The 21,343-nt window shown below is 41.8% G+C and overlaps 1 protein-coding gene across 4 annotated transcripts in view; it reads left to right on the top strand.

Annotated features, from left to right (window-relative positions):
- Positions 1-16,395, top strand: part of ldb1b (LIM-domain binding 1b) — a 22,787-nt gene extending 6,392 nt beyond the window's left edge. The window contains exons 1-11 of one of the 4 annotated variants that reach the window (XM_086210855.1): positions 170-293; positions 6,806-6,908; positions 7,938-7,982; positions 8,284-8,359; positions 8,436-8,538; positions 8,676-8,848; positions 9,046-9,168; positions 9,257-9,340; positions 10,415-10,538; positions 13,661-13,809; positions 14,072-16,395. In XM_086210855.1, coding sequence (XP_086066981.1) covers positions 260-293; positions 6,806-6,908; positions 7,938-7,982; positions 8,284-8,359; positions 8,436-8,538; positions 8,676-8,848; positions 9,046-9,168; positions 9,257-9,340; positions 10,415-10,538; positions 13,661-13,809; positions 14,072-14,302 — 1,245 coding nt within the window. In that variant the 5' untranslated portion in view covers positions 170-259 and the 3' untranslated portion in view covers positions 14,303-16,395. The other 3 variants (XM_086210858.1, XM_086210857.1, XM_086210856.1) reach the window with 3 other exon arrangements.
- Positions 16,396-21,343: the final 4,948 nt, after the last annotated feature.

Genomic DNA, 21,343 nt, shown 5'->3' with positions numbered 1-21,343 from the left:
TGCACATATACAGGCATCATGTGTATGAGAGTACACACACACACACACACACACACACACACACACACACACACACACACACACACACACACACACGCACGCGCACGCACGCACGCACGCACGCATGCAAACACCCCCCACCCGCCCCTGAGCCTTATAGTCTGGACATGGATGATATGAGAGAGTGGGAGAGGCATGTAAACCAAGTCTATGACTTAGATCAGTATACAGCTGTGAAAGTGCACTTGTGGGTGACAAAATGGCGATGTCTGAGCAGCTAGAGAGTGAAGGAGGTAAGTCTCTACTGCTGACCTTTTACTTTTTTGTCTTTAGTTGATTCAGCAATAAAGTATAAAAACCCAGAGGTCAAAATGAAGATGAGATAAATAAGTGAGATTGTTTTTATGGGTGTTTGTGTGTCTCTTGGATTTTTTTGATGTCAGGATAAATTCTCTCTAAGTCTGACCCCTTTGTGTCATAGTTTGACTTTGACAAAGGTGAACTGAACAAGTCACACTTGTAGGTTTAAGTGTAAGCTTCAGGAAAACATCGCACAGTGCACTTTAGGGAGTTTATTCAGCAGCTGCACGCTCTGGCTTTAATCACTTATTATACATGGATTTATGGCTTTAGGTGTGAATGAGTGACTGCAAGTTGGAAATGAGGCTAGCTGCTGAAGTGAAGTACAGGCAGCAGAATGTGTGTGTACTCCTCTTGTGTGTGTGTATGTGTGTGTGTGTGTGTGTGTGTGTGTGTGTGTCACTGGTTGGGGTGCTGGTGGAAGATAAGGCTTGCCCTGTGCCTGAGAGCGAAAGAGACGGTGTGTGTAAGCCCTTCAAGCCTTATCCCGACACACCTCCCACCCCCACCTCGTCTCCGTCTCACACACACGCGCACACACAAACACACACACGCACGCACACACACTTGCACTGCGGATTAACCCTGTCATGTACCATTTCAATGGGTGAGCTTGGGAGACACACACACACAGGATTAACCCTTGTGTGTCCATTTCCATGGACAATTCTTAGCCCCTCTCTCTCCCTCCAGTAGTGACAGCAGTGACTGCTTGTGTTACCATGGCTACAGGGGCCAGCAAATGTAAGATAGGCAAATCCACATAAGTCACACACAACAGACACTCTGAGCTACTACTGGCTACACCGCCCCCTGGTACTAGACACACAAAGATGCTGCCAAAAACCGACAGGAGCCTCGTGAGCGGTGGAGTGCTCATGACACACACCAGTATACACAACCTCAGCCTGGGTTTCTTTAGCTGGTTGGATGAAAGACGGCAGCTTATCCTCTCTATTTGACTGGGAGACACTTTCCTCCACATTAGACCTGCCATCATCATTTCACAGACATACAGGAGTTGGGACTTTTGATCCCAGACTACAGGGATGATAGCAGAGCAAACTGCAGGAGGAGTAAATATACAATGAAAGCTCGATGTAGCATTAGCGTTGAATTATAGGGTTGGGATGGATGTTTAATTGACTAAATGATTATATGGATCAGACTGATGCTGTAGAATGACAATATTTAGCTTAAAGAAGCACTGTGCACAGTATGGTAGCGCTGGTCTCATGGCTGTGGGTAATTTGTGTTGTTTAATTTCTCTAAATAAAGGTTAAATCATAATATATACATTTAATATACATATAACTATAATATTTCAGCCTCAATACATTATTGGTCTTCGCAGTCTGGAGAAGTCAAGCAAAGCAAAATTAACCCCAGTTTAAAAAGTTGTTTATGGTTTCATACACATATGATGTACAGATTCATAGCTTAGCCCAAACCTATGGACAGTCTTGGGATAGGCCCACTGCAACCACATATACGCTGCATTTTTCAACCCAATTAAGATAATAGGCATCAGTGCTTCCCAGGAAAACAAATTCTCTTAATCGAATAGTTCTCCAACTGTCCTCATCACTCTGAAACCATCACACAACAAATATTGAGGAGGATTAGTTTTCCCTCATCATCATAAATTGTCATAAGTTACTATATTAGAGTTACGTAACATTGATGGATATGAAGTTCACAGGATTCATATTTAACTGACAAATCTGCTACAGTTTAATCCATCCCATAATAATCTAGGCTGCTATAATTGCAAATCAAGGTGTCCCAACAATGGCAAGAAAATGTGATAAGCAACATACAGTGGTCTAGTTTCATCTTCTCTTTTCCTCCACACACAATCTCATTCTGTTCCTGCTCTGCTGTGATTCCTTGATTCAAACGGACGCTGATCCTACACAGCTATTTGTGCTTTGCTGTGAGATACATAAAAATGAAGCAACTTCCATCCATCCATTTTCTTCTGCTTATTCAGTTAGGGGTCACAGGGGGGCTGGAGCCTATCCCAGCAGCTTTCAGGCGAGAGGTGGGGTTCACCCTGGACAGGTCACCAGTCCATCACAGGGCCAACACATAGAGACAGACAACCATTCACACTCACAGTCACACCTACGGTCAATTTAGAGTATCAATCAGCCTCGTCCCCTCTTGATGTCTTTGGACTGTGGGAGGAAGCTGGAGTACCAGAGAGAACCCACACAGGCACAGGGAGAACATGCAGACTCCACACAGAAAGATCCCATAGTCGAGCCTGGGCTCTAACCTGGAAACCCTCTTGCTGTGAGGCAACAGTGCTAACCACTGCACCACCATGCCACCTCTGAAACAACTTGCTCTTTTGATATCCAAACTTTGGCCATATGGGTTAGGCCTTGCTGGCTGTGATCTGGAAATCTGATTATAATTTGAGACAATTTAAGCAGATTTAGAAAGCTATGGGATTCTCCTTTAGGCCAAAGCTCTCTCACTCTGTGTGTGTGTGTGTGTGTGTGTGTGTGTGTGTTTGAGAGAGAGAGAGAGAGAGAGAGAGAGAGAGAGAGAGAGAGAGAGAGAGAGAGAGAGAGAGAGAGAGAGAGAGAGAGAGAGAGAGAGAGGTTCCCCCTGTGGTCATGGATCGGCTGGCCTGCCTTGAAGACCATTTGGTATACAAACTCCAAGACAGAATTAATTGAAAACAACTCCAGTTTGTTATCCTTTCATGAAAGATGGTAATCTCCTTGTGACCAGTCTGGCTACTGTATCCGTCATATGGGCAGCATGCATGTGTAGATTTCACATCACTGGGGGACTTGGCTGTCACGGGTTTGCAGCAAGCAGATGCGCACTAATTAGCTGAACATGAAAATCACTTTGCAGTCAGCATTATCTTTATTTCCACAGACACACTTCCACTTGGCTGCACTGGGCCTATTCTCGTCTGTGTCAGTTACATGGAAGAGATGGGAAGCAGGGAGGAGGATGGAAGGGGGAAAAAAAATGCTTACCAGACAAGCCGTATGTGCAGTTGTGCATTAGTGGAGGGGAGGGAGGAGAGGGGGCGGCTGGCGGTGCTGGGCAGGGGAGAGAGGAGCAAATGTACTGCGGAGGGAGAGGAGGCGGACGACGAGGAGGAGGGCCTACAGCTATTGTTCATGTCCTCCCGTGAACAAAGGGCTCATCGGGGTCCGTATGTAAACCCACAACAGGCTTCCGCCAACTGACAGGGCCTCATGCGGGACAAAACATAACCGACCGACTCTCGCAGTTTGGGTCGTATTCCCTCTCAGGTCAACTATTTTATCAGATTTTTTTTTTATTGATCCTATTCATAGGGACGTATCGTGTAGGTACGTTGCGTCGAGCCAGCCGCCGTCCAGCGGGCCTATCCGTTTTTACGCACGGAGCGTACTCGCTGTCTATCATCGCGGATCTGTAAACATCAATTTTCTGATTGGACTTCTTCGCAGGTAAAGGGTCGATTTCCCCCAAACACACACTTTTCCCGCAATTTGTAGCTACTGTAACGATTAAACGTGTATTCCGAACATCAGTAGATGTAATTTCTTGGGTTATTTCGGTGCTTTCTCGTTGAAAAGGGATTTAACGCTAAAGCGTTAGCAAGACTGCTAACAGCTGCTAACTGGTTACCAACTGTTTTCTGGCTTGCTAGCATTAGCTTTTGGTGCAGGCCCGGGAAGCAGGGTTGGTTTCAGGCATGGTTTTGGCGATGTGGGCAATTAGTTTTTTCGTGTACATGTTTTAATGTCTTTGGTGATAACTCAGCCAAATCAGTGCGCTTACTATAGCCCCAAAATCACTTGAGTTGAAGGTTTTGGCCTTGCTAACAAGCTAAGTGTTAGCACTATGCGCTGTCTGCCTTTCTAATTGCCTTTGTAACCATACTACCCTTAGTAAACGTGTTAAAGTTTTCACATATCTGGCGTCTTTCATGTTTTACTTATTACTTGATGGACTCTTCAAATTTAAAACTGTTTTGTGTATCAATAAAGTTTGCAGGCTGGTATGTAGCCTAGCTATCGTAAAATAAATACTTTATCCCTCTTAGCAGGATTGGTGGTAGTCTGGAGACGCACCAGTTCAAAAGTACGACAGGTTATTCTTGTTTTGAGATGCCTGAAGATTGTTGTATTTCTGGAGTTCATGTGTAATGAAATTTTTAACTTAAGTAGAGGCTCTCCATAGTTCTTGACACTTTTCATGTGAGATTTGCTTAAGTCACTCCAACTCAAGCTAGGAGATGTGGGCATGTGTGCTTATATGTACAGTATCTGCTTGTAAATTAGACGAACGTTATTCCCGCTGGAGGAAGTGGAATCCAGCTGATGTGATTGTGACTGCCTGTCATTAACCGCTAACAGGAGAGGAGAGGAGCTAATGGAGCTCTCAACAACTAATGGACACATAACCATCGATTATTTATTTATTTATCAGCCCCATTTGTTTTCCTCTTCTGGCGCATCCAGCCCATTGCATAGCGTTGCAGGCTCTCACAGTGAGGAGCTTGTTTTTATATGATGTGAAGGCAAGGAAGGCAATAATGGCCTTTTCTTCATTTACAGTAGAGGATGTAATGTATGTGCTACTCTTCCTGGAATAACTTTCCTTGTTTCTGTATGCGTTTAACAGAAGCTATATTAAAGTTTGGTTATATAGATTTCAAACTGTATCATGATATTTCATGTTTGAAGTGGCATTGTGAAAAATAGAACAATAACGTGCCATCTTTTTAACATAAGTTGCTGTAGCATAGTTTTGAGAGTTATACAACTGGCAGGAGTCATCCTGACTATCAAAGAATACACATAACGCTTGGTAAAAATTACAACAAGAGTTCTTTTCATGATTAATCTTTCCAGTGCAAATTAAAATACCAATCCACATAGGATTCCTAGTATAACCCCAGGATCAACACATAGAAATGGTTTTGTTTAGTGAGAGTGCCAACGTTTCAGTTGTACTAGTATACCTATATTAACAATATGAAAGTGTCATGTCAATGATTTTTAATCATGTGTTATGGCTGATGTGGCTCAGCATTAACTCACAGCAAGACACTTTTAAGATACGGACCTACAGTCAGGTTTGGTGTTTATGACATATTTGATGATTGTTGGCGGGCAGTTTTAGGACAGTGGTTGTGTGTATTAGTGTATTCTCTAAGTTCAGTTTTGAAAGGAATCTTTTTCCACCATGCAAGTATCTGATGTGTATGTGTGTTTATTCATTTGTATGTAATATTAAGTCTACTGTAAACAATAAACCACAGACATTAAAACATACACACAAATAAACTAACTGCCTCACACCACCAAAACCTTGCCTGAAAACAACCCTGCTTTGCGGGCCTTCACTAATGCTAGCGAACCTGAAAATAATTTTACCTCCTCATTAACTGGTTTGCTCTGGTCTGATTTAATCCCAGAGAAATAAAAATTAATTACTCAAAATCACAATTTTCATCTGCATAAAACCTCTCACTCCCATATGCATGCTCAGTCATATGTTTAATATGCAGGGGCGAGACAAGACTGAGAGACATTAATGAGGCGGGGCTTTGCCATGGTAACGGCTGGGGTCGTGACCTGGAGGCCGCCACGCCTGGATGGCCTTTAGAGGAGAGCTGGGCAATTAGAGTAGAACAGGGGGTTGGAGATGTGTATGAGATTCATCAGCTTTTTCTTTTTTTATGCCTGTGTGAAGTGTGTTGGTATTGGTCTATTGGTATTTGATAGTTATTTGTGGAGTGTGAGGAACGAGCGGATGGAGGGCAATCGTCTCTGTAGCAGGGGCACAGTGTTTTCAGGAAGCTCCCCCCTGAGTAAATTATTGTTTTGCAACTTCATGCAACAAGATTGGAGTATTTGGGATGACCTGTAAGTGCAGCCAACCGAAACTGGGCCCATACACGTGCCTTCACCCTCACATGATTGACCTGCCACCACTGTGTTGTCTTTCTTTTGTTTTTGTATTGTTTAGTTTTGTTTGTTTCTAATAAACATTAATATTCCCTGCTGGGTCAGTGTTCAGAATTTATTGAAATATTTTACTGCATTATTATTCAATTTCCAGGTGTATAAATACTGCATTTGTTACTGGACAATTCATACATTGACGATTCCAATCATGAGACCCAGAAATTAATATTCAGTGAACATTGTATCTCTATATACAATACTCATTAAGCTTCTTTTGCACTTAAGAATAAGTTTCTCCAAGTTAAGATGTACTTGAATAAAACTTTACGTTTTGCTTCCCTTGCTTGCTGCATTCACTGCTGCCTCTCTGCATTTTATTCCAAAGTCCTATTGATCTCTGATTATTTTCCCTCTCCTATTGAAGACACCCATCTCTACAGTTTTGTTACCTTTGAGCTGTCTGACATCAAAAAAGAATATTTCTTATTCTCATGTTCTATCTTTTCTTCCAGGCTGTTCCTCCAAGTCATTCAAGCTGTACTCCCCCAAGGAGCCCCCTAACGGTAGCACTTTCCCCCCTTTCCATCCCGGCACCATGCTGGACAGAGACGTGGGGTGAGTTTTGGGTCCATGTTGTGGATGTGTGGTGGTGTGTGGTTTTCACAGTCTCCTTTTGGATGTCATAGGGTGTTTTCAGATAGAAAGTAAAGCCAATTTTAGAGGCAGTGAGATAAAGTCACTTTCTTGGGGTGATGCAAGTAGATAAAAAGCACACCTGCGCGAACAGGAAAAGTTTGTATTAAGGGAAACATTTTTGTGTAAAATAACTAAGTGCACAAGTCATATATTATGAATTTTTTCAGGGGGGTCAAATATCAAGACAAATGTAGTAAAAAAAAAAATAGTTGTTGATGTTCATGAAGTGTAAGACGCCACATAAGTTGCCCCTACCAGCATTGACCCTTTTCCTCTCTTAAATAGCTGTCAAATTGATAAATTATCAGTAGAGACTCAAGGTTGTGGTGTGTTGTATAATATTATCGTAGAAAGTTGTGTATTGATGCTGCATATTTAATTTTAGGTTTTGCATTTGAGGCTTTGAGTATACAACAATTTTGTAAAATATAAAACCAATAACAGGACACACTGAACAGAGGACACTTAGAAGTCTGTTAGTTGGCTAATGCCTGAGCTAATGGCCCATATAATTTAGTGTTATTATGCTCCACAACCATTAATACCGCCTATTATTTAAGCAACTGCTTGTTGTTGCACAGTGATGAAAATGGTAAATATAGACAGAAAAGTGTGGGTATATTTAATACTAAATCTTATTTGACTTGATTGTGTAGCTCAGCAAGGTTTGGAAGCAGAACAGTGTTGAATTGTGTGCAGTGCTTCACAGTTTGTCATTCTGTAGTGAGCAAATGTGGTGTGTGTGTGTGTGTGTGTGTGTGTGTGTGTGTGTGTGTGTGTGTGTGTGTGTAACTGAGAAGAAGTGTTATTATTTACTGTCTCATTGTATCATCCAATTTGTGCCATGTTTGGCTGGCATCCCAGGGTCATAAAGGCATGCTAGCTGTTGGAGAAGAGCATATTAGCACTCAAGCTGAATGTAATAATCTCTGTCTCTTGTCTCTCCAGTCCCACCCCAATGTATCCTCCTACATACCTGGAGCCAGGCATAGGGTAAGTCTACATTCTTCCCTCCTTTGTCCATGTAGTGTGAAAACAGCATTAACAGAGGTATAGATAAGGTTGTGAGAAGTTGTACTCTTATCTCTTTTCTACAAGAGATTTAGCATTTACTTCGTGATAAGGCTTAACTTGGCTGTTAAACAGCCCTGATAGTACGAAGGCTGGGAAGACTTCAACAGCTCTGTGGCCAGGACTTCCTTTCTTCTAACTTCTAAAAGTTATATTACTGCTAACCAAATATTCTCAACCCCTGTCCTTTTGTTTTCACCCCCTATGGTGTTTTATGGTGTAGGAGGCACACGCCATATGGCAACCAGACAGACTACAGAATATTTGAACTCAACAAACGGCTACAGAACTGGACAGAGGTTTGTGTATGCGCACACACACACACACACACAAATGTCCAGATAATCAATTATTCTTTCTTTCGCCAACCCCTAGGAGTGTGATAACCTTTGGTGGGATGCATTTACTACAGAGTTCTTTGAAGATGATGCCATGTTGACTATTACTTTCTGTTTGGAGGATGGACCCAAGCGTTACAGTAAGACACCAAGCCATGAAACATATATAGTATGTTTGTTAAACAGACACATGACCTTTTAATCACAGGTCCTGACATTCACAAACCTACTGTATAATCTTAATCATCAGAATTCTCTTTTCTTGCCACTCTCCCAGCAATTGGCCGGACGTTGATTCCGAGGTACTTCCGGAGTATATTTGAGGGCGGTGCCACTGAGCTCTACTATGTGTTGAAACATCCCAAGGAGTCATTCCATAATAATTTTGTCTCCCTTGACTGTGATCAGTGCACCATGGTCACCCAAAATGGAAAGCCCATGTTCACACAGGTGTGTGCTTGTAGCTTTATTTTGTGGCTGTTTCTGTCATTTATGGATTTGGAAAACATCTTTGTGTTAAATGTATCTTTTGTCTGATGCCTTCATACCTTCTTGAATGGTGAGAAAATAATGTGAACACTTAAGTGCCATCTTCTGTGTGGAGATGACCTGCTATAAACTGACCTGAATCCTCTGAACTCCTGCAGGTGTGTGTGGAGGGCCGCTTGTACCTGGAGTTCATGTTTGATGACATGATGAGGATAAAAACATGGCACTTCAGTATCAGACAACACCGTGAGCTGATCCCCCGCAGTATACTGGCCATGCATGTGAGTGGACTCACTCACAAAGGTCCAAAAGACATGTATTATGTTAAAGTATGTGTGGTATTTAATCTGTGTCCTGCTGATGTTTCAGGCCCAAGACCCACAGATGCTTGACCAGCTCTCCAAAAACATAACAAGATGTGGCCTGTCAAATTCTACTCTTAACTACCTCCGAGTAAGTTAACAATACGTTGATCCTCTTTTGTTAACCTCAGTCGTGTCATGATCACAGTTCACACTAGTCAGTATTGGCACTAGTGAGACAGGTGCTGTATCGAGAAAGTTTAGTAGCTAGTAAAGCACTGTCTTAGTAAGTGTGTGTGGTGTTGGGCCAGTCTACACAGGGATGGACAGGTTTAACTGACTCTTCAACATTCTGTACTGGAAGCTGCTGAACAAGAGTCACTGCTTAAGTCAAAATCTCCAGTTGCTGAATGTAGAAGTGGTAAATATCACTTTTAAAAAAAAAAGTCAGAATACTACAAAACTTTGACATATTCCTCAGCAGAACAAGAAATCTAAAAGTACTTGATTGTATCTTGATTGCGTCTATCTCCTGCTCAACTGTCAAAAACAGTACCAACAAGGAATTGTTTTACATTCCTCTTTGAAACCATAAAACTACCAACAAATAGAAGAATTCACATTTGCTGATGAAGCCACAGATTCATCCAACTACATTGTATTGTCACACCTGCTGTTTCCCCACCATGGTCTTGTTTTGTCCTCGTTTGTTTGTTTGTTTGTTTTTTAAAAAGAGAACATTTAATGAAAAGTTGTGTGGTCAAAGGCTGTGGCTCTTATCCTATCCTTACACATGTCCTTACCCTAAGTGCAAATGAAACTCTGCTACAATCCTTCTTCTTAAAAGGCTGCTAATGTTCTGTTTGCAACATGGAGTTGCAGGCTGAGGGGCTGAAAAGATAGCAGCAGTTCACAAATACTGGCTGTCGGCATCTGGAGTCCCACATGGTTCCTATTGAGTTAACAGCACCAGTTCAAGTCCATTCAGGGGTTGATGGAGACATAAACTGCTTCAGATGTCTCGGTGGCGGAGTTAAAGCAGCTTTAGTCTAGCTGCCGAGGAAAAACACAGCAGTGTTTTATAGTTTGCGTCTAACATTTTTTTCATTTGAGAAGATTCTTCAGGTCGACCCATGTGGATATGATGGTATTTTGATCAATTAAAAGTTTACAATCTTCAACAGTTTGTAATGTCAAACCTGCCACATCTCTCACGTTGTTCCAGCTGTGCGTGATTCTGGAGCCCATGCAGGAGCTGATGTCCAGACACAAGACGTACAGCCTCAGCCCCAGAGACTGCCTCAAGACCTGCCTCTTCCAGAAATGGCAGCGAATGGTGGCGCCACCAGGTAGGTGAACAACACATGTATAATTGATGATTCCAGCGGTCATGGAAAACCTGCAGAAATCAGAGTTTTCAGAACTGAACATTCCTTCCATCATAAACTTCAAAACCCGAAGCAATACAAAGAAGTTGGAGTATGGTTCTCAAAATTTCTGATTTTGATATCCACGATCGAAAAATGTCATTAAATATCTGAAATTGAAGGAATGAATGTATTTGATTTGATTTGGGACAAAATGCACAAGCATCTGCACTAATTGATCTACATGGTGAGTGGTTGTATCAAGTCATGTGTGGCTGTGGTATTTTGGCCCAGAAGAAGAACGTGTTCATTAAGCTTCTGCTGAGGACAGCACTGGGGAAAGGGGGGGATAGAGAGAGAGAGAACACTAGGCTGCGTGTGAGAAGTGCTGGATATAATATGTATGATATGGCTACATGGATTCAGGCAGCCTGTGTGTGTTGGGAATGAATTGTGGATAAACAGATGTGGCATGTGCTGTCATACATGTCAATATAATGTGCATGTGTTTAATTCCCATCAAACCACCATTATTTTTTCCCATTTTCGTCTTCCCACGTCACTTACTCTTTGTCTTGAGAGAGAGCCACTCCGGAACACTTGCGATCTTTCAAAATCACTTGCTCTCAGAAATTCTTGGAATGTGAAGAAATGGATTAAGGTCATATGTTGTTAGACAAGTGCAAGACACTGGGGCATAACGTGGTGATCAGCAGTGAAATACAGCCTCAAGCGCCAGAGGTTGCATCCACATCTTCCTCCACACTGTCAGATTTGATCAGGAAAACCTCAATAGTTTCATATGAAACAGAAGTTCACGTCTTCTGACTGACAACAAACCATTTGGAAGTTCTTAAAATCTCATGGGATTCCACTTAAGTACCACAGGAAATGTCATGTCTCTTTACCTAATGACAGGAGTTAATGCATCTATTAGGAAGTAGAAACATTAATGCCGTATTATATTTATAGTAAACATTGAACAAAAAGTGTGGAAATTTGTGTTTGGTAGATTCTTTCTTTGTTGTAACAGTGCTTCTTGGCAATAAATCTTATACTGCTGGAAAGCCTGTTTATTTCCCTTTCTAAATAGTGCCACATTTGGAAGGAACATGCATTTGTAGGATGAGCAGCAAAGCTGAGTATGTTGGTTGCGCTCATGAAAAATTTGCCAAATTGTTTCTGCCAATGCCTAAAAGCTTATTTTGCCATTGACTCTTGTTTGGTGTTGGGTCAGCGGCACGGTGGTGCAGTGGTCAGCATTGTCGCCTGACGGCAAGAAGGTTCCAGGTTAGAGTCCTGGCTCAGGATCTTTCTGTGTGGAGTCTGTGTGTTCTCCCTGTTCCTGTGTGGGTTCTCTCTGGTACTCCAGCTTCCTCCCACAGTCCAAAGACATCAAAAGGGGACGAGGCTGATTGATACTCTAAATTGACTGTAGGTGTGAATGTGAGTGTGAATGGTTGTCTGTCTCTATGTTTTGGCCCTGTGATGGACTGGCGACCTGTCCAGGGTGTATCTCGCCTGAAAGCCGCTGGGATAGGCTCCAGCCACCGCGGTCACACACTGCTGTGGGATGGCATCATTCTTCAACAGTGTGGTTGTGCTGGTCACTCTGACACAAACAGCACCAAGATGACCCCACTAGTGTTCAGTGGGGTTGAGGTCAGGACTGCTGGCAGGCCATTCCATGATCTCCACTCCCAAATTCTGGAGGTAGTCTCTGATGAACCTCGCTCTGTGGGAGTGAGTGTTGCCATCTTGTAGGATACAGTTCGGTCCCAGACAGCGGACATATAGAATTGCCACTGGTTGCAGAATCTCAACAGCAATATAAGGTGTTTGGCATTGGCAGAGAAGATTTGGCAAATTTTTCCATGGGTGCAACCCACAGCTCACACCACACCTCAGCTCTGCTGCTCATCCCACAAATTCATGTTCCTTACAAAAGTGGCACCACAGGCTTTCCAACGGTATACGATTTATTGCCAAGAAGCACTGTTACAATAAAGAAATAATCTACCAAGCACAAATTTCCTCACTTTTTATGCATTGTGTAATTTATTCATCATTTTCATTCTATTCCAAACATTCCACTCTGTGTTTTATCCAAGCAGAGCTGAGCTGTATCACACCAATCACTGGCTATTTAAAAGTATGAATAGGTCTCAGTTGGTCAGATATACGTCATTATTTTCTACTGCCATACCAAGTGATTTTGGTAAATGATCAAGAATATTGGTTAATGTACACAAAATATTTGTTTTTCAAATTCAACAAAACTCTGTACCTTTTAAACCGTGGTAAAGTTTATTGATTTCTTAGATTGTGCAGGTGGCCTGCACTCAAATATTTGATATCTTGATCGTTAAGAGGCGACGTGTCACTCGGTTGACATGTTTGCTGTTGATCATCTTGAGTAACTGGGCCATGATTTTTTGAAAGAGTCATTGCGCTTAATTTTTCTTCTTCTTCTTCTTTTTTTTTAAATTTCATCTGTTAAATATTTGGTGCTTTGAGCAGCTCAAAGGAAATGCTATCCTCTTCCTCTGTATGCAAAACAAGGCATTGCTGCTGTCTTGTCGGAACCTGATAGGGGTGGGACGTTGTATTGATACTTCAATATAATGCAATACCACTTGCAATAAAATAACGATACACCTGGCACCGAATTTTAACATCTTCATGACAGCAGCCAGTGTTATAAACTGATTTTCCATTGCTGTTTTTTTTTTGGTACTGTTTTGACAAGTTAATTGTGTGTGTGTGTGTGTGTGTGTGTGTGTGTGTGTGTGTGTGTGTGTGTGTTCTAAGATATTTGCTTTGTTGGACTTAGTTTTCATCCTCAAGTTCTTTGAAACTGCTACCACAATGTAGTACATAAATAACAGGATTCCTGCTTTTCTCTTTTCAACTACACAAATATCATGATGTATTATAGATGAGTTATTCCACAGAATGTATGGTGATACTGCTGTTGTTATTTTGATTTTACCATATTAGGATTTACTGTTAATCCCACCCGTAAACTCCATCGCTAGAGACACATACACTGACAAAAACAAAGGTGATGCATCTTTAACAGTGACTCTTTCTCCTCTCCATAGCTGAGCCATCAAGACAGGCCCCCAACAAACGACGGAAGCGTAAGATGTCCGGCGGCAGCACCATCAGCGGAGGAGGAGGAACTAATAACAACAACAACAATAAAAAGAAGAGTCCCGGCAGTGGCTTCCCTCTGTCGAGCCAGGTTCCAGTGAGTATATCAGTGCCATCACCTGTCTGTTCTGTGGTATTACACTTGAAAACAAGTCAAACTGTTGAATTGATTCAATTTTAAATAGTGCTAGAAATTGAAACGTTACGAGCCTAAAACTACATTTGTATTTGAAATGAAACGTTCCCCATACAAACTTATTAGTGCCTGAGCAGCTCAAAGTTTGCTTTTCTGGATGCAAGTTAATTTGAATAACAGCCTTTAAAAAGGGAATTTAATGCAATTCTTTTTTTCTCTACAGGATGTGATGGTGGTAGGAGAGCCCACGCTGATGGGAGGGGAGTTTGGTGACGAGGACGAGCGCCTGATTACGCGGCTGGAGAACACACAGTTTGATGCAGCCAATGGCATTGACGATGAAGACAGCTTCAACAACTCTCCGGCGCTGGGTTCCAACTCACCCTGGAACAACAAGGCCCCCTCCAGCCAGGAGAGCAAGAGCGACAACCCCACCTCACAGGCATCACAGTAGAGCCCCAAACCCCGCAACTTCAACAAAAAACCCTATCTCCCTCCTCTGGCCCCCACCCCACCCCAGCAGCAACGAGTGCAACAGCAGCGCTCCCTCGCCTGCTCACTGGCCCCAGACATCATGTTCCTTGAACACAGGTCAGCTGAGGGAGCCCAGTCCTCCTCTGACAGTACTACTGAGCCAGAGGAAGCTTTAAAAGTTTTCATCTTTGCTGTGACTTCCAGAAGTAAAGGCACTGTGGTCCCACCTTGGTGTCCTGTTTCATCATCTCATACACAAAATGTCCCACCTGCTCTCGCTAATTTTCAGTTTGGACAGCAACTTGGTAGAAGTGATCAAGGAGGCGTGGGGATTGAAACCAGGGGAGAGCTGTGCACTCTAAACAAACCATACCGAACTCTTATACACACCTTTAGGAAGGAGCGGGGTGGAGGGGATGCTCGCAGCAAGGCTTGTAAATGGTGGCGAGTTGCTTAGGGACAACTTGTCCACACATTCTCTAAACATGATTCTAGATTCTGGTCTGCTCTGACGCACAAGTCACACGTAATCTTTGTTAATAGAGTGAGTGTGTGTGCGTGCGTGTGCACGCTTGAGTGTGTTTGTGTAATGTACCAGGAGAGAACGAAGGCAGTCTGAACATAATTGTGACTTTGCCAAATCGAGCAGACCAGAATTTAGATTCAGTCTTGAAAGTAATTCAAGTTCACACACTTGTAGGAGAGCTGAAATGTGGCACTAGGGAAACAACACACACACACACACGCACACACACAAAACATAATGAAGGATTTTGAGTCCCCTAGTGCCCGAGCCATCTCTGATTAGACTACAGCGGATGCAGTCTGTCAAACAGAGATAATTTACAACACTCACATACACACAGTTACACATTTTAAGAGTTTTTATACAGTATATATTTCCCTAGAATGTTTTTAATTTGTATTAAACACCTTCAATTCAGTTGTTACTTTTTTATTTTTTACCAATACTGAAAGCTACAGACCAAGGAGCAACACAGGACTTTTATCCCCCCTTCTCCCCACCTCGAAAATATATTGTTTTTATCTTTTATGTTTATAAAAGAAAAATTATTTAGTGTGGATGTTTTTATTTTGTCTTTTTCCTTTTTGGAGATTTGAATTTTTGTGTATTTGTGCTTGTATATTTAAGGTAGTAGCAAAGTTCTGTCTGACTGTAATGAAATGTATTCTTACTTAGATTTACCTAAAGCCATCCCGATCTAATGTAAAGAAACAAAAATAGGAAAAAGGAGAAAAACACTGATGAACCTGGCCCCTCGATCTTCCCACCTTCTACCCCCTCCTCCCCTCCCCTTTTTTTTAAAGACTTGTGTAAATTTAAAGACAAAACCCCAGGGGTACAACAGCACCGTGGAAAGATGATTTTACTGTGTCTCTGTTCATTTTTCTTCTTTTGTATTTATTTAGGAAATTTCAGAAATTCACTCATGTATTTCATATACACAGGAAATTTTTTTTTTTTTTTTGTTCACCTTTGTCACAGTTTTAATTTTGTGTACTGCAACTTTCAATCAGATGTCAAGTGAATATACTGAATTGGTTCGTGAGCCAGTGAATTTTCAAGTTAAATCCCTGGCTTCAAACTTCTATTTTTCCATTAGTTTTATGGACATTGTCTTCATTTGCTTGGTCTCTTTGACCATCAGCCATCTTAACATCTTCTAAAACCAGCTTAACATTACGTTCAGCAGCAGATGTGGTAGCAATGTAGAGTCTGTAAATTCTAATAAACTCATCTGAAGAGTTGAGTTGAGGCGAATTCGACTTGGAGGTTACTGAATAAGGTTATTGTTTGAGTTTGAAGCGTTTTCAGAATCTACAGGTCTAGTTGCTCTTGACTCAACCCTTCTGGATACAACGTGACACGGATGACTGCAAATCTTCAAACATTTTGTATATTCTGTTACAGTCAAATCCAGTGGCAGTAAAGATTGATTTTGAATGGCGACTTGTACCTTCTTCAAACCCTGTAGAATCATTGTTTGATATATATTTTTTGATTTGGTTAGTTTCTGCCCTTGATAATTAATGTATGGTACCAATAAAAAAGATACATTTTCACTTTAAGAGATTGTGTACTTTTGTAATTAATTAACTTGCGACTTTTGTAATATACCTGGGGGAAAAGTAGATGTAGCGGGTCAGGTTTAATAGACTTCGGCTACTTTGAAATTAATGATTAGAATTTAATTTTGCTATGGTAATGATGCATCTTAGAGCATAGCATGGAGCACATTTAATCTTGACTTTCAAGAATTGTCAACATCCTCAATTTAAAGAGAACTGCAGATGTATCTGGTGGTGAAATTAAAGCTATTCAACTCCCTTTTTAAATCCTGAACTTAGAAGAAATTAGAAATGTATTTGTGTGAATGGGCACGGTGGTGCAGTGGTCAGCACTGTCACCTCACGGCAAGAAGGTTCCGGGTTTGAGCCCCTGCTTGAACACAGGATCTTTCTGTGTGGAGTCTCCATGTTCTCCGTGTGCCTGTGTGGGTTCTCTCTGGTACTCCAGCTTCCTCCCACAGTCCAAAGACATCAAGAGGGTTCGAGGCTGATTGATACTCTAAATTGACTGTAGGTGTGACTGTGAGTGTTGGTTGTTGGAGTGTGGTTGTCTGTCTCTATATGTTGGCCCTGAGATGGACTGGTGACCTGTCCAGGGTGAACCCCGCCTCTCCAACGAAGGCAGCTGGGATAGGCTCCAGCCTCCCCCCTGCCCCCAACTATTCCCTATTGAAATGAAAAATTTACCAGATGTCAGTAACAACCCATGCAACTCACAAATGCAAAGAAATCAAACCTCAGAAGACCATAATTTAAGTTATGCATAATAACATTGAATGACTAAAAGGTATTGAACAGACCTACTTAAATTGAATTCTTTATACAAAAGCCTTTGTTTGTTAGAACAACTTCAAGATGCCTCCTGTATGGAAAAACTAGTTGCATGCATTGCTCAGGTGTGATTTTGGCATATTTTTCCACACAGTCTTCAAATCTTGAGAATTCTGCAGGCCTCTTCTATGAACTCTGATAGGCTGGGCCTTTCTCGCGGCTTCATTTTCCTTCCCTGAAACAAAATAAGAGTTTCCTTGGCTGTGTGTTTGAGATCATTGTCTTGCTGAAATGTTTGACCCTTTTTCATCCTCATCATCCTGGTAGGTTGTTTTTGGGGTGATGTGCAGTGCCATTTGACCTCCAAACATTGTGTGTATTATGGCATCCAAAGAGCTCAATTTTGATCTCATCTGACCCGACTATATTCTCTCAATATTTCACAGGCTTGTCTAAATGATGTGCAGCAAAATTGAAATGAGCTTAAACATATTTTTTCTTCAGCAATGGAGTCTTGTGTGATGAGCGCGCATACAAGCCATGGCTGTTGAGTGCGCGACTTTTCCTTTTCTTTGAGACAATTGTACCTGCTCATTCCAGATCTTTCTGAAGCTCTCCACTTGTGGTCCTTGGCTCTTGGACAACTCCTCTGATAATTCTTTTAACTCGTCTGTCCGAAATCTTGAGAGAAGCACCTGGTTGTGGCCAGTTTATGGTGAAATGATGTTGTTTCCATTTCCAGATTACGGGCCCAACAGTTCCGCGATCCTTAACAGGATAAGCAGTAGAAAATGAATGGATGGATGTTTTTGAAAACATCTTAGTAAATTACCCTGAAGATGTCAACCATGTTTAGCCTCTTGACATTTTTGTTTTTGCACAGTGTTCACAAAAACCAAAACCAAAACGTTTCCTGGATCTTCCCAAAGATTCAGATCTGCTCAAAAAATGCAATGCGTTCTTCTTTGGATCCCCTCCACCATGACCCATGAAATATGTGGTTTTGTATTTCACCTGATCTCACAGATGGACAGAAAAACAGCATCAGAAATGTTCAGCCGTGGTGAGGTAATAAGAGAAGACGTCAACTGAGCACTTGAGGCTGAACTGTGGAACCACCATTTAAACTAACAGGGAAGTTACTGGCTGGTGAATGTCTACACAGCACAACTTTTCTGTGTCAGTTAATGTTCTCTTACATTCCTGGAATGCTGTTATTCTCCTCTCTCATTTCATTCTTATGATCCGCCTCTCTACTGCCTCATCTACTTCTCTATTTAATGACATGGGAAAAGCAGTGTTGATCTCATTTATTTGGGAAAATGAGGTGCTTTTTATTTTCCTTCACAGAAACATTGCACCCTTGATGATAAAGTTAATTTACCAAGTAACCCATAAGGTCAAAACATGGAAGCACCAACTGCTGTTTCATGGCTATGTTCACTTTGGATTAGAGGAAAAACTACAGAGGCAGGTTATTATCTGGGGACAGGGATACTGACCATCTTTTTCTCATTTATAACTGTTGACAGATGTCATTTAACAATTTGACATCATAAAAAAAATACATAGAAATAGATAATAGATCAGATCTTCTTAGCTATTACTCGCATAAATGAGAAAAACTCCACCGAAAAGCCATTTAAACAACATCCATCCATCCATCCATGTGCTCCCTGTATCTGCGTGGGTTCTCTCTGGTACACCGGCTTCCTCCCACAGTCCAAAGACATCAAGAGGGGACGAGGCTGATTGATACTCTAAATCACAGGTGTCAAACTGATCCAGTAAAGGGCCAGGTGTTGCTTTTGCTCGGTTGGAATGAAAACCTGCAGCCACACTGGCCCTTTACTGGATAAGTTTGACACCCCTGTGAAATTGACCGTAGGTGTGACTGTGAGTGTGAATGGTTGTCTGTCTCTATGTGTTGGCCCTGGGATGGACTGGTGACTTGTCCAGGGTGAACCCCGCCTCGCGCCTGAAGGTTGCTGGGATAGGCTCCAGCCCCCCCACCACGACCTTTAACAGGAGTAAGCTGGATAGATGAATATGTAATCAGTGGGGTAAAAAGTTGAGCAGATAAAAAATGATTTTCTGTTCACTGATTACCAGGTGAAAAATATACCGGCTCAATGACTGAGCTGCCATGCACAGATATACACACATACACAGAGGTGACCCCACAGAGATATAATATATTTTTTTCACATTAATTTTTGTCCCGCTTGAAATTTACAAAGAAAGTTCATGACTTCTTCTGATCTGCAGTCAGAAGTGTTACCATTGCACCAGAGAGTCTATCCAGTGTTATCAACTGTTCCATTAATCAGCTGAAAAAAAGTCATGGTGGAAGAAGAAAAGGTGATAAAACATTCTGTTGATGTACAGAATTGAATCAAGGTCTCATCCAGACTGTGATCTGAGAGCGTTATACAAATTAAAAGTTACATAAAACATCCAAAAAGACAATACCAAAAACATATACCATCAGTTACAATGTTCACATCTCATAAATCCAAAGCTCACGTATCACAGATCATGGTTTCGGAATTCAGCATTCCAAAACCAAAAGACCAATGCATTAGGTTTTTACAAAAATACACTAGAATATGCATCTCATATCATACATCCAAAGCTCATCAACTATGAACAACAAAGTTAAACCTCAAACCCTAAATACACGTCTAAATTCTCACAAAAATCCTGCATCTCATTGAGGCCATAGGGTTCCACAGTGTTTAATTCATTTTTCCAGTAGGCCTTCCTCCTTAAATGTTGTTTGATTAAGTTGGGTGTGGATGTCGAATGTATGGAGCAATGAGCACATTCTCCACGTCTCTGATTCCTGTGCACTTGTTGCTCAAACCAAGTGGTCTCAGGGGTTTCCTTGTACGTAGAACTCACCACCATATCTCTAATATTCTTCCCTCTTTTAAAACAAAAGTGAGGTTTAAGTGATGATAGATGCTCCAAGCTGAAAAGTTTCTAGCGCTTGTTGACAATTTGTTTGGCCTGCTTTGATGCTGTGCAGTGTTCAGAGGTTACTCTACTCTCTGAGAGTTTAGGTGGAGGGTTTAGTAACTGTTTTCTGTCTCTTTTGAAGGCCTTTTCAACTGCTTGGCCAGTTAGTGTTTGATCATACTTAATGCTTAATAGTGAAACCATGATTGATGATATGTGAGCTTTGGATTTATGAGACGTGAACATTGTTATTGATAGTATGTGAACTTTTTGACATATAATCGCCCATCCTTGGATGTTGATGTGTGTAATTTTAGCTCAACATCAATGTGATTGGTGTTATTGGTGTTATTGGTGTGATGGCATCACCCTAACTTCGAGTACAACTGCAAAGAACCTTGGGGTCATTTTTGACCAGGACCTTTCCTTCAGCTCCCACATAAAGCATGTGACTAGGACCGCCTTCTTCCATCTGCGAAGTATCGCTAAGATTAGGAATATCCTTTCCCAGAGTGATGCTGAAAAACTGGTGCATGCATTTATCACTTCTCGGCTGGACTACTGCAACTCTCTCTTGTCAGGATGTCCTAAATACTCTCTAAAGAGTCTCCAGCTGGTCCAGAACGCTGCAGCGAGGGTTTTGACGGAGTTAAGAAGAGAGAACACATCTCTCCCACTTTAGCTTCTCTCCACTGGCTTCCTGTAGGATCTAGAATCGACTTCAAAGTCCTTCTGCTAACTTATAAGGCTCTCAATGATAAAGCTCCATCCTATTTGAAAGAGCTCATTAGTCCCTACTGTCCGACCAGAGCACTCCACTCCCAGAATGTAGGTCTTTTAGTGATTCCCAGTATCAATAAAAACAGACTGGGAGGTAGAGCCTTTAGTTACCGGGCTCCTTTACTGTGGAACCAGCTCTCTCCATGGGTCAGAGAGGCAGACACTTTAACTACGTTTAAGTCCAGGCTTAAGACCTTCCTCTATGACAGAGCCTTCAGTTAGGACTGGTTCAGGTAGCTCTGAACCATTGATAGCTATGCTGCTACAGGCTTAGACTGCTGGGGGACACATCAGGTTACATGGAGCCCTTCCCTCCTCTCCTCTCCTCTCCCCCTCTCTCCTCCTCTCCTCCCTGCACATTTTTGGAACTGTCATTACCACTACTTGTTGCACTTTGTAGTTTGGCCTTGGTGTCTCG

Source organism: Aulostomus chinensis, chromosome 8, assembly GCF_037954235.1.
Source record: "Aulostomus chinensis isolate RoL2024-O1b breed Wild chromosome 8, RoL_Achi_v1.0, whole genome shotgun sequence".
In the NCBI taxonomy this organism is placed as follows: Eukaryota; Metazoa; Chordata; class Actinopteri; order Syngnathiformes; family Aulostomidae; genus Aulostomus; species Aulostomus chinensis.
The sequence above is the reverse complement of the archived record's forward strand: the minus strand, read 5'-3'. Positions and strand labels throughout refer to the sequence as shown.